The 12,836-nt window shown below is 44.2% G+C and overlaps 2 protein-coding genes across 2 annotated transcripts in view; both read left to right on the forward strand.

Moving 5' to 3' along the window:
• vmn2r1 (vomeronasal 2, receptor 1) overlaps nt 1-4,920 on the forward strand; it is a gene marked incomplete at both ends in the record, with an annotated part of 5,445 nt that extends 525 nt beyond the window's left edge. Inside the window, 13 exons of the mRNA XM_079271560.1 lie at nt 221-512; nt 606-848; nt 978-1,169; nt 1,304-1,429; nt 1,577-1,761; nt 1,993-2,113; nt 2,183-2,410; nt 2,528-2,651; nt 3,241-3,401; nt 3,503-3,698; nt 3,782-4,023; nt 4,111-4,310; nt 4,599-4,920. Of these exons, the coding sequence (XP_079127686.1) occupies nt 221-512; nt 606-848; nt 978-1,169; nt 1,304-1,429; nt 1,577-1,761; nt 1,993-2,113; nt 2,183-2,410; nt 2,528-2,651; nt 3,241-3,401; nt 3,503-3,698; nt 3,782-4,023; nt 4,111-4,310; nt 4,599-4,920 (2,632 nt within the window). The remainder of the gene's footprint in view (nt 1-220; nt 513-605; nt 849-977; nt 1,170-1,303; nt 1,430-1,576; nt 1,762-1,992; nt 2,114-2,182; nt 2,411-2,527; nt 2,652-3,240; nt 3,402-3,502; nt 3,699-3,781; nt 4,024-4,110; nt 4,311-4,598) is intronic.
• Nucleotides 4,921-10,654: 5,734 nt separating this feature from the next.
• Nucleotides 10,655-12,836, forward strand: part of kcnab1a (potassium voltage-gated channel subfamily A regulatory beta subunit 1a) — a gene marked incomplete at its 5' end in the record, with an annotated part of 72,004 nt that continues 69,822 nt past the window's right edge. The window contains one exon of the mRNA XM_079272205.1: nt 10,655-11,097. Within this exon, the coding sequence (XP_079128331.1) occupies nt 10,832-11,097 (266 nt within the window). The remainder of the gene's footprint in view (nt 11,098-12,836) is intronic.

Raw genomic sequence — 12,836 nt, forward strand, 5'->3', positions numbered from 1 at the left:
CTGGGCAGCACCTCTGGGGGCCAATTAGCCTCAGGAGTCCATATTATCATGGAGACAGGCCTTTACACTGTACTATGCAACAATAATCAGAGAGCCTGCAAACTGTCCTCTTGTGGCTAATTTAGGTAATAACTTTCAAAGGACTAAAATAGTCCGTGCATATCTCCCAGTCATGAAGTTTTGAGTCCCGTTATCTCATCCCTCTCCCATCATCCTCCAGGTTTAACTTCCGTACCTTCCGCTGGACCCAGACCATGCTGTTTGCCATCAACGAAATTAACGAGAAGCAGGACCTGCTGCCCAACACCGACCTGGGTTACGTCATCTACGACTCCTGCTTCACCATCTCCAAGGCGGTGGAGGGCACCCTCACCTACCTGACGGGCCAAGACGAGGCCGTGCCCAACTACCGCTGCGGGTCTGGGGCTCCTCTGGCTGCTCTGGTGGGCGCTGGGGGCTCCGATCTGTCCATTGCCACGGCGAGGATACTTGGGCTTTATCACTTCCCACAGGTAGGCCAGTGGGGGAGTTAGAAGAAGACGAGGAAGATGAACAAATAGAGAGAACAAGTGCAATGTTCGCGTCCTCTCCTCTGTCATCCTTAGGTCAGCTATTCTTCCACTTGCTCCGCCCTGGAAAGTAAGTTCCAGTTCCCCACCTTCCTCAGGACCATTCCCAATGACAAGCACCAGTCCACAGCTATCGCCCAGCTGGTGCTGCACTTCGGCTGGACTTGGGTGGGCACCATAGCTGCCGATGATGATTACGGCAAGTACGGCATCAAAGCCTTCAAGGAGCAGGTTGAGGAAGCTGGTGTCTGCCTCTCCTTCTCTGAGATCTTGCCCAAGGTAACACCTCTTCAGTCAATATTTCACTCCTTTCGTTCTGATCACACACTGTCATGCCGGTCTTCTCGAGGGATGTATTGCAATTTGTTCCTGTTGAAAAATGAATATCTTCTTTTTTTTAAACTTCAGGTGAGTTCACAAGAGGACATCCAGCGTATTGCTAAAACCGTAGTTGAGTCCACGTCCAAGATCATTGTGGTCTTCTCATCAGACGTGGACCTCAGTCCTCTGATCCACGAGCTGCTCCGGCACAACGTGACCAACTGCACCTGGATCGCCAGCGAGGCCTGGGTCACCTCCGCTCTCATCAACCAGCCTGGGGTGAGTGCTCAGTCCAGTGATGACTGAGGGTCAAAGCTCATTGATTGATTCACTGAACAGACATGAAGCAGATGCTCCACAGGCTCTGAATCACAGTTTGAGCTGAAGTCGACCATGTGCGTGTTTTTACCCAGGTGAACTCGGTGCTCGGTGGTACTCTGGGCTTTGGGGTAAAAAGGGCTGACATCCCGGGGCTTCAACGCCATCTACTGGATTTGGACCCCTATTCTAACCAGCTCACAGAGGAATTCTGGGAGATTGTGCGTTTATTAAGACTGTCACCTTATCTGTCTCCACCCATCTATTAACCACATGCAAAATCTCATTGAGACAAATTGACGACGAACATTCAGTGGCAACTCTAAAAGTCTAGAAAACGTTTGTGACCTTGTTTCTTTCTCTTGTAGTTGTTTAACTGCACATTAGACTATGGCAAAGCAGTGAAGCAGGCCAAACAGAGGGCCAAAGAGGTCAACGGCACGCTGTCCAGGGCAGTGAGGGGGGTTCCTGACGGGCTGTGTACGGGCGGCGAGTCTCTGGCACAGCTCAGTAACACCTACTCTGATGTTTCCCAGTTACGAATCACTTACAGGTCAGTTCTCACTGCCCATATTGCTGCTACAAGTATGAATTATTTTTACCTTCATGCTACTGGAATCGCCTCTAAAACACCTATTACCTCCACCATTAAAGGGTCAGTACACCCAAATTACAATCAGTAACACCAGCCCATAGAGATTTTGAGATAGAGACACTGATGTGCCACGAAGGCGTGATTGATAATGGTGGTGATGATGATGATGATGAAGATATCTCCCCACAGTGTGTACAAAGCTGTTTACGCTGTGGCCAACGCCTTGCACAACCTGGAGCACTGTGAAGACGGACAGGGGCCATTCATCGGGAAAAGCTGTGCTGACATCACCAAGTTTGAGCCATGGCAGGTAAGCCTGTGTGTGTGTGTGTGTGTGTGAGTACAACTGTTTTTACGTGCACGTGTTTCTCTCCCTTAGCTGATGTACTACATGAAGAACGTGCGCTTCAAAGTGCCGCACACGGACGAGGAGATCTACTTTGAGGGCGGAGACGTGGAAGGCTTCTACGACATCATTAACTGGCAGTTCAGCAGCTACGGGGAGATATCCTACGTCACTGTGGGAAGCTACAATGGCTCAGCTGCTCCAGAGGACAGGATGACCATCATGAATGACTCCATTGTGTGGAACAATGAAATGTTGGAGGTCAGCAGCATGTTGGTCAAGGCAGACTTTAACTCTTCTAGGTTAGGATTAGTGTCACATGCATGTGTGACTCTATGAATCGGTGTGTGTGTGTGTGTGTGTGTGTGTGTTTTGCAGCCTCCTCGGTCAGTGTGCAGTGAGAACTGCCAGCCGGGCACCAGGAAGGGAATCCGACAGGGAGAGCCAGTGTGCTGCTTTGACTGCATCCCGTGTGCTGATGGAGAGATCAGCAACTCAACCAGTCAGTATACAGCTTCTAAACTGTACCTTATCGACATGACGATGTTCCGGAAAAGTCTGAACTTCTACTGAAATATGAACCTGAGTGAATAAAGTTACTTTTATGAAACTTTTTGCAAAGACATTCAAGATTAATGTTAGAAGAAAACACTTCTGTTTTTACTTCATTTCATAGCCTTAATCGTGTTTGTCTGAAATTCTATTTAGCTGCACTGCTGTATGCTACAATGCTATAACTGGGGCAAATATAAAATAATCACAAAGTAAATGTGATCATGACATCTTATAAAACTTGCTATAATACTTATATACAAAATATGCAAAATTACCACGGTGAGGAAGCTGCGTTCATTTCGCCTCACAAAGATTTAATATGCTGCAAAACTAAGCATGCCGTCTACAAAACCCATCGGAATCCCCTTCGACATATAATACGCTACCAAGATGTCTATTGACACTTCACACTGAAATGGTTCTGGATCCGGAATGTCTTCTGTCGTGTTTCAGAGGCCACTTGTATCTGCTGGGCCTCTTGCTCTTTATTTCCGGGTCGTTTCCAGACTAAGTCGGAGTTCCTCCCTCTCTGACAGATGCTCGCGCATGTATCCTGTGCAGTTATGACGCGTGGTCCAATGAAGCTCATGACAGCTGTGTCTCAAAAATCATTGAGTTCCTAGCGTTTGGAGAGCCGCTGGGGATCACTCTCATCGCCATCTCGGCCTTCGGAGCGCTCGTCACCATCGGTGTCGGGGTGAGACAAACCTCCCAGTGAAGCCAACAGATCCCTTGTTGCACAGAATAAGGAGCCAAAAAACCCCCAAATGGTGTGATTCACTGTTCTTCTTTTTCCAGGTGGTGTTTGTTGTGCACATTGGCACCCCTCTGGTGAAAGCCAACGATGCTCTGTTGAGTTTCTCGCTGCTCTTCTCGCTGGTGGTGACCTTCCTCTGCTCCATCGTCTTCCTCGGAGAGCCTCGGCACTGGAGCTGCATGACCAGTCAAGTATCCCTGGCTCTGGGCTTTGCTCTCTGCCTTTCCTCTATCATGGGTGAGTCCACTGCACTGTTATGTGTGTATGTATATGAGTATACACACACAGTCTGTCTGTCTACTCACTGCTCTGTAATTCAGGTAAGACAGCAGTGCTGATGCTGAGAGCTCGGGCTCTGAAAGCGGCCCGGATCAAAGCCAAAGCAGCTGCCAAAGCTGAAAAGGTGGCTGCAGCTGAAGCAGCAGCCAACGGCGGCAGTCCTGATGTCATCTTCACCAACACCTTTATAAACAGTGACTCCAATGCCTGTGCTGACCCTGAAGTTGACAGTCTCACCTGTGCCCACCAGAGGGCGATAGCTGCTGTGGCAACTTTAATACAGGTAGATACAATAAATACAGGAAGAAAGGATGTGAAGCATCTTTACTCTGACCTGATCCTGTATTATATCTGACATCCTTCTACCCAGGCTGTAGCGTGCACAGTGTGGCTCATCATCCTCCCTCCACACCCCTTTGAAAACACCTCTGCCCAGAATATAAAGATCATTCTGGAGTGTGACGAAGGCTCTGTGGTCTTCATCTGTTGTGTCTTCGGCTATGACATCCTGCTGGCTCTGCTGGCCTTGATCTTTGCTTTCATAGCCCGCAAACTGGAGGACCACTTCAGGTAGGAAACACACAAGGTGTCAGCAGTAAACAGAGTTGCATTGTGGTTGATGTTTGACATTGTATTGTAACGTAACATGTTAAAAGGGATGGTTTCTTTCTGTTTTCCTCGTCTTCTTCTCGCACAAACACACAAAAGTGCCGGTATTAATCTGTGAGAAATCAAAACGTGTTTGCTATATTACTTTCAATTCAATTTCCACTTATTCCTTTCTCTTGTTCAGACGTTTTGGTGTAAAGAACATTTCTCTTGACCCTAAAGCAACATGTTTCTCCCTCTGTCTTCCAGTGAGGCGAAGTGTGTGACCTTCGGCATGCTCGTCTTCTTCATCGTGTGGATCTCCTTTGTCCCAGCGTACCTCAGCACACGCGGCAAGTTCATGGTTGCCGTCCAGATTTTTGCCATCTTGGCTTCCAGCTTCGGCCTGCTGAGCTGCATCTTCTTGCCCAAGTGTTACATTCTTTTGGTCAAACCTGAGAGCAACATAGAGGAGATGATGAAGCCCCGCCCAAAACCACGCGATGGGACCTCAACCGGGACCTCGGCTTCATTCGCAACAGCTGCTTCTGAGGTCAATGCCACGATTGCATCCACTGCTATTGATGATTAGTGGAGCTGCACTGAGAACTAAACAGAGCCACAATGCCGACATCGTGAAATAGTTCATTGGCTCATTAGGCAACTGGTCCAACTGATTAGGGTCCCTAGTCTTGTTATTCACATATATTTTATATTTTACAATCATCATGTTTGTCCAATAGAAACAAAACATTTATTTGTCAAGCCAAAGTCAAGTGTACAATCATCTGCATTAGATATGGTACTATATTGGATTTCACGAAGCAAAATCCACGGGGAAAGAAAACTGCTACCTCAACGATTACTTAATATCTTAAAAAATGCATTTTCAACAACACTGAACTGAAACAATGACGGTCCTGATACAAATGTCAAGCACAGGACATTTTGAACATGCAATATACTGTTGACTTTACTTGCTTTACTATTATGTCTTTGAGTCATGCTAAAATATACTTTAACAAGTTCAGACTCTTACTATCAAATTGCTGTTTCAGTGTTGTTTTTGTGTAGCATAATTGCAATAAAGGCAACGTTTTACCTCAGATATTGTACTGTTGTAATCATTTTTTACATTTTCAAGTCAACAATTTACCTTGTGATTTCCTGTGTTTTGATATCTTCATGTTTCATATTGTAAGTCCAAGTGCAGCATAGCGATACATAGAAAATGTAACTGTGTAAAGCATCACACACACAAGTTGGGTTTTTCCTTGTATACAGTTTAAGGAACGCTGTGCTCTTAAATTAGCCTGCGTTGATTCAATGATTCATTTCGAGACGTTCTCGAACATTTCCTACTCCTGAAGGACTTTGAGGTTTCGTTCATCTTCCTCGGTCTCCATGTGATTGATCAAGAACTAAGTGAGTGTGACACGATCCAAATGGGCCAAAGAGCGAATGTCATTTGTTTCCATTCCGAGTAACCGTCCAGTCAACTTCACAGACGTGTACTGTGTTAAAACTAGAAGAGAGGAATTGATCAACTTTTAATCGCTGGAGACAGAAACTCTCAGGAGATGCAGAGAGGAGCCTCGCTAATCATCAACACGCGGTGGTCTTGTGATTAATCATTGTAGTGTGTGTGGGCAGGTGCAGTGTTAGTCACTCAAAATGATTAATAGAGTTTAGTGTGTGTGTGTGTGTGTGTGTGTGTGTATGGGTTTGTTGTATGTATGTGTTTTAAAGCTTTATTTCAAGGCTGAAATATAATTAGTGAGTCTACAACATATAATAATATTAATAATAACAATAACTTTATTCATAGCATCTTTAACAACAGAGTTTACAAAGTGCTTTGACAGACAAAGCAGCAAAAGCAAGGCAACAATACCAACAACATATTTAAGAGCTAAACCCGGATAAAACAGTACAATAGATGAAACAAAAACAATCAATACGATAAAAATAAACTAATAAATAAATAAAATCATTGAGTAAAATCATTTCGTAAAATCAACAAATACAAATAAAAGAGTAAAGCGACGACATCACATAAAATTCGGTCTGTAAAAATGTACATACACCAGCAGAGGGAGATGCTCACTGATGCTGATGCTGCTACAGTGAGTCTAACCATCGATCAGTCATAAGATCAGGGACAAACAAAACGAAAGATGAACAAAGTGTCTCTGTGAGGTGTTTGGCAACCCCGAGCCTACAGAGCAGCTTTATGCTCCCTGGCATCATTTTTTTTCAACCTTTATTTTTTCAGGGAAGTCAAACTTAAACTCCACTGGAGGGATGAACGGCGTTCTTCATACGGATATTCCCTCATTTGGTTTAATGATACTGGGCGTGGAGAGGGCTGTCTAACATGTCACTCCAAAATCTCCCACCGGAGTTCAGCTGGGTTGAGGTCTTTTGGCCGTGAAGGTGATAACACATTATTCACAATATTATACTGACTGTACCGTCCATGCTGGATTAGCCAATCAGGTGAGAGCCACACACTCATAAGTAGGCTAATGGGCAGCAGGTGTTGACACTGCAGGCTGCCCTTGTGCTCACACCGTGATGATTTGTGTGCGCACTCCATGTGGCTTAGACTGTGTACATGTGGCTCAGGTAAGAAGCCAAACCTGTGCTTTTAATAAAATCATGAATGATGTTTCATCACTATTTTTGTGTTTTTGTTGTTTAGGTAGTGGAGGGGTGCAAGCACCTTGATGTGTTGTACTGTTTAATCATTGTGATATAGTGGGTTTGCCGTAACTTTTATTGCAGATTAAAAAGCCAAAAAGAGATGACTGCCTGCCAGCTGGTGCAGAGGTAAGTGTCTTTCGGGCATCTGATCAGAATGCCAGACGCCTCAGAGGGTTTCCAGGAGGACGCCACAAGGTAGAACCAAAACATGCTGGAGAGATTGTTTTTATCTTGCCTGGCCTGGGAAGACCTTGGGGTTCTCCAGGAAGAGCTGGAAATGCTTTGTGTGGATTCTTTGGTGATTTCGTCTGATCCATGGTGATAAATTCTCTGCTCTCAAGACCAATTCAAAAAAGTTCAGATGGGTATTAAAAAAAAGCTCATTGTTCTTGTCGGTGCAGGAACAAACTGTCAGTAAACCTACTGTGTTGTTGCTGATCGGTGAAAGATCTGCTCTCCAAAACTAGAATTCATTTGTTTTCTGATCTTCTCAAAAACTGACATGTTGCAGAGATTAAGAATTTACCGGACGACAGTGATTCCAATGGAGATCTTTCTTTTTTTCTTCTGTTAACTTAAAGTGACCAGACATACTGATAATGAGGGCTTGGGTCAAATGCAGAGACAAATATCCCCTACCGGGATCAATATAGTACAACAAATAAAATTGCGGTTGTGTCAAAACTCTCACACATTAGCTCCCATTTACATGTGTGCAGTCTTACCAGCGTACTAACTCATATAGTTAACTAAATGGATGCCATCTTTAAAGCTGATTATCTCAGCGTTAAAGGCAGATAGAACTTCGTCCCTATAAATACATGCAGCAGCTTGTTAAAATAATGCATAGTGCAAACTACAGAAGGTGTACAACTGCACTGCCGGTAGTAATTAGACTAATCAGACAGCCTCTAACATATTCAGTGAAAGAGTTGGGTGTACCACGCAGGCCTGTGTGTGTGTGTGTGTGTGTGTGTGTGTGCCCGTGTATCAGTTTGCGTCTGGGTATAGGCGTTCAGGATAAACTACTTGAATGACTGATTTTGTCCATGCTAGGATTTCTCGCCCAGTGACGAAGACATTGCAGAGAAGCCAGATTGGGTTCACTTTGTGTGACGAATGTCCTTGATTGACAGCAATCAGGTCATCCAGACAAAGTGCTGTGAGCAGGCCAGTGTGCGTCTTCTTAAATGTGTCATGTGTTTTATCAAAAGGGGCCCACAGTCAGTACACTGTGAGACATTGATGATCCTATATATCATATATTATATATATATATATCTCTATCTCTCTCTCGCTGAAAGCTACCACTTGGGAGATACTACAATAAATACCTTGAGATATGTGTATGGTGCTGCAGTGTCTTAAAAGACACTGCAGCAAACTGCAGAACTCCAGTAAATTTCCAATACAAATGAGCGGTTGACCACAGGTCCCTTTACACTGTACAGTCAGCACTGACCCTAACCTCCACCCCCCCCCCCCCCCAGCCCCTGAGACGTGTCCAGTGAGCTATCAAGGTCTCATTACCCGCCTGAATAATTAAGGCGTGACACTCCATCGCTGATCTTTTCACCTCTGAGGACACCAACCTCTGTCTCTGCTTCAACATCAAGATGATCCTCAGACCAGCCATAGACTGGACGAGTACAAACACGTTAGTTAAAACTAGTTGCATCAGTTGGGGTTTCATGGTATCTCAAAACCCCTTGTTAATGACTAGCACATCAACTTCATTGTATTTCCCCACTATGTGGAAGAAGTGCATGATTTAAGAACCAGTGTGGAGGATTTAGAAGGCTCTATTAGCAGGACTGGAATATACCGGTAGGATTCAACTATGTTTTCATCAGTGTATATTACCTTCTGAAACTAAGACTCGTGTTTTGTTAGCTTGAAACAAGACTTCTATTTCTATATGGGAACAGGTCAGGCCCCCAGGAAGAGCGCCGGGCTTTGAAGCACATTTTAGACAGGGGCCAAGCGGGGGAATTACAATTTCCGGGGTCCTTCACATGATGCCATGGGCCCCAAAAATACTTTTTTCCCGGTTGACTTACATTTGGAAAGAGTTGTCTATAACTCAGCAGATATATCTTTTGCGGTCTCCGACATGCTCGGAAAGGGAGGAGTGAGCGAAAGGGTATTCAGTTGATCGCATATTGCAAACTCACTGCTAGATATCATTGAATCCTACACACCTTTTACAAGATTTTTGCCTTGAAGCGAGTCCATTGTTTTTCATGTTAGCTGACAGGTGTCATAACTAAGGGTTTGCATGGATGCTGTTATTGAAAGAATTTAGTGAGCGTCAACAAATTATACCTGACTCTTCTGTCATCTTTGCAGTATGTGATCAGCTCACATTAAATTCAAACAATTGTTCAAACATTTTTGTTAAAATTAAAGTAGAGTCCTCCCTGATGCTCTCCAAACAAGGCTTGCTCTCATCCTTTGGTTTGGACATGTCAGGTGCATGCGCTCTGGTGCATTCAGGCAAAAAAATAAAGTTTGTTCGTGTGCGCATCTGTGGTCAGAAAAAGTTCGGCGGAAGATTCCAAAATCAGCTTGAAAGTTGTCAGGAGGGAATCCCGAAAGGCTCCCTGTTAGTGTGTACTTGAACTTCCAGCAGATCAAACACACACAAATGGAAACAGAATGAAACACAAAGCATCTCTACGATTTTACATATAAATATACATTAAAGCTTGGCTGCAGTGTTGTTCTTTTCATGCTTCCCTCCTAGATTAAACATGTAATAATCGGATCTCAATTTTGTTGTTTTGGCAAAGTCTGAAATACTACAAGTATTTAACATAGTGTGCAGCTGTGCTTGCAGCCAAATGTGTGCTTCCACATTGTTATGTCTGGCAAAGATGTAAATTTGTGTTTTGTGTCTGGTGTCTTATGACACAAGGAATGGTGTTAAGACTCCAAGACTCTGAAATGGTCCTGCAGGGGTATAAATATAGAGTTGTCACTGATCCCAACCCTGGAGATAAAAAACACTGGGCCTCATGCAGGAAGCGATCTAACACATTTCCTCTTGTTTGTACCCATTGATTTATGGGATTCATCAATGTTTTCTTATTTTTTGCTCTTCTGGTTTTTTTTTTCACCACTCTTACCAACATAAGATCCTCTTGTTTCCACAGTCAACCAAATTGTTGGTCCAACGCAAAAATATTTTTAAAATTTGAGGGGGAAAAAATGCATGAATATCATAAACCTCTTACTTATATCGTGTTTAGGAGGCATGTCCTATGCTCATTTTAAACAATCTGCCACATGCCTCGAATTTATAATCAAGTGGGATTGATCATTCAGCTCATATGGTAAGAGCAGGATGGTTCAGAATGTTTGCATCTGGGGTTTCCTTTTTTTCTCTTAACAAAAAACGTAAGAGAATTAATTTTCTTATTTTTTCTTAAATGTTGTGCAGGGTGTGTGCGTGTATGTATTGTCGACACCCTGGCATTTTGGCTCCCTGCTTTTAGGCCAGGGCTGGTGGTGACGAGACAAGGAAACCAGGATCCTGTTTCAGGCTGGATGAGGCTATAAGAGAGAGAGCACAGTGCACGGACAGAGAGACGGAGAGAGAGAGAACTCAGGATAAACAGATAGGAACTTGAAAGCAAATGTAGAGAGGTTGTGACAGTCAAACAAAAGACGCTTTCCTGAATGCTGCAACACTCTGAGCTGGAGTGATCAGTCCAAAAGGAGGACTTGGAACCCTGCAGCTCCACCTCTTGCCCTCTGAACTCTGCCCTTGAGAGGAAGGGGCACCCTCTGGGGCCATGCTAGCCGCGCGGACCAGCGTAGGGGGTGTCGGCGGGGGCCACCAGCTGCACTACCCGCACCGCAAACACTCGGTGGTCTCCCTCAGCGGGACGAAAGCCCACCGCAGCCAGGATGCCAAGCGCGGTTCCACATCCGGGAAGCAGGTGGCCCAGCACAGACACAAGGCGGCGCTGATCAGAGAGATTGAGACCAGCTGCTACCTAAAAATGTTTGAACTGGGCAAAGAGGACACAGTCGCGCACCAGACTGGCATGCCCTACAGGTCAGTTAAGCCCTGTGAGTGTGTGTGAGAGAGAGAGAGAGATTAAATAGTGCCCATGCAGCCACATGACACAGTGCGAACAGATAGAAGTCCTAATGTTTTGTACAGAGCTGCTTGTTGATGCACAAAATAATTTGGCTCCATGGACAAATTAATCTCAGCAGTGCTCACCTACACACACTAAAAAAAAAGATGATTAAAGGCTTTTTGCTCAGTAAAAACACATGGTGTGTGTGTGCATGCATTCTGTAGTTTTGGGCTGGACCATCAGTTGACAAGTGGTCATTTCATTTGTGGGCATTGTGAGTCACACTGGTCACAAAGACCTCCGGCTTAGAGTCGTGCCACCTGATCTGGCCGTAATGCTAATAGCCAGCATCTGTCTTGCCGCATTAGGCCGTGTTGACATCCTCTAACACCATGGTGACAAAACATATGGAGGCTGGTAGGGAGTGTTTTTATTCTTGTCTGTGTGACTGACGGACAGAGGGCACCAATGGTGCTGGTTACCGGGCCGTGACGTGCGCGACCGTTTCCACTTTTGGAAGTTAGAATATTAGCGCAGCAAGTGGCGGTGATCTTGTGTTCCCATCTCCTCCCTTTCTCTGTCTCCTCTTTTTTTTTTCTCACACATGGATATTTTTAGGATTGAGTTACCCCTCCAGTTCCTTTGCCATTACTCTACTTTCCTTTCTTGCTGCTAAATGCCTAATCCGTCTGTGCCCCATTCCAATCATTCAAAGCCTAAAGCACCACATTCATGGGTCTATCGTCCAGCCTCTCTCCCTCCCTCTTATCTCCTCTCCTCTCTTTTCCCTCTGTCTTTATTCTACAGGCTCCCCCGCTGGTTTGGGCTCTGTTCACTCTCTAATTTAGAAAAGCAGAGACGAGGATGATTAAGAGCCAAGAGCGCGCAGTGCGGCGTCAACATGTTGAGGTCTCCCAAATATTTATGAATCCATTTATTTTGTCGAGCAACGAAGCAGAAGATGTCACAATTCAAATGGATTTCTATAATCCATTTAGTCATGAACATTATTAGTTGGCTGAATCAGCTGTAAACTGGAGGAACTTCAATCGGCCTCAAGTAACTTTTGTCCAAGTAAGATTTCTGGCAGCTTCTATGTACCGTGTGATCTCTCTTTTTTTTTAAATTTTTTTTTTTTTTTTTTTAAACCTTTCAGATGTAGAATACAATGTCAAAGATGATTTTATATTGGACATTAAGGGTTATCTTTAAAAGTGATTGGCTATTTACTTTATTAAATGAAATGTTTGCTTTGTTAAGTTACTCATCAGGTGATATAAGGTACAGGTGTTACATTAGCCATTTACAAACGAGCTTGGCTTTTGCTGATATGTCTCTTATACAAGCATTGTTAAAATGTAGAATATTTAACAATAATTGCACCCTTTTCCTAACCTTTTACAAGTGCTTTTGGTTGTCATAGCGTACCTTAACGTACTTAACCATGGATTTATAGGAACAACCAATTGGTTTCCTAGCGTACCAGCCAACTAGCAGCTAATCAGCTAGTTTGGTTAACTGGCTTGTTGGGGCAACAGTAAATCCCTCCGCATTTAGCTACAGTAGCTAATCCAGCGGACAAATTCATGTTTGTTTTTGTCTGGACTCAAAGACAAAGTGTTTGAAATAATTTACAGTGTTATTTGGAAAATTTAAGAAACTCATGCTTGCAGGCACGTTAGCATGACCCAATGTCAAAACGGCCACAATT

Source organism: Melanostigma gelatinosum, assembly GCF_949748355.1.
Source record: "Melanostigma gelatinosum genome assembly, chromosome: 7".
Taxonomy (NCBI): domain Eukaryota; kingdom Metazoa; phylum Chordata; class Actinopteri; order Perciformes; family Zoarcidae; genus Melanostigma; species Melanostigma gelatinosum.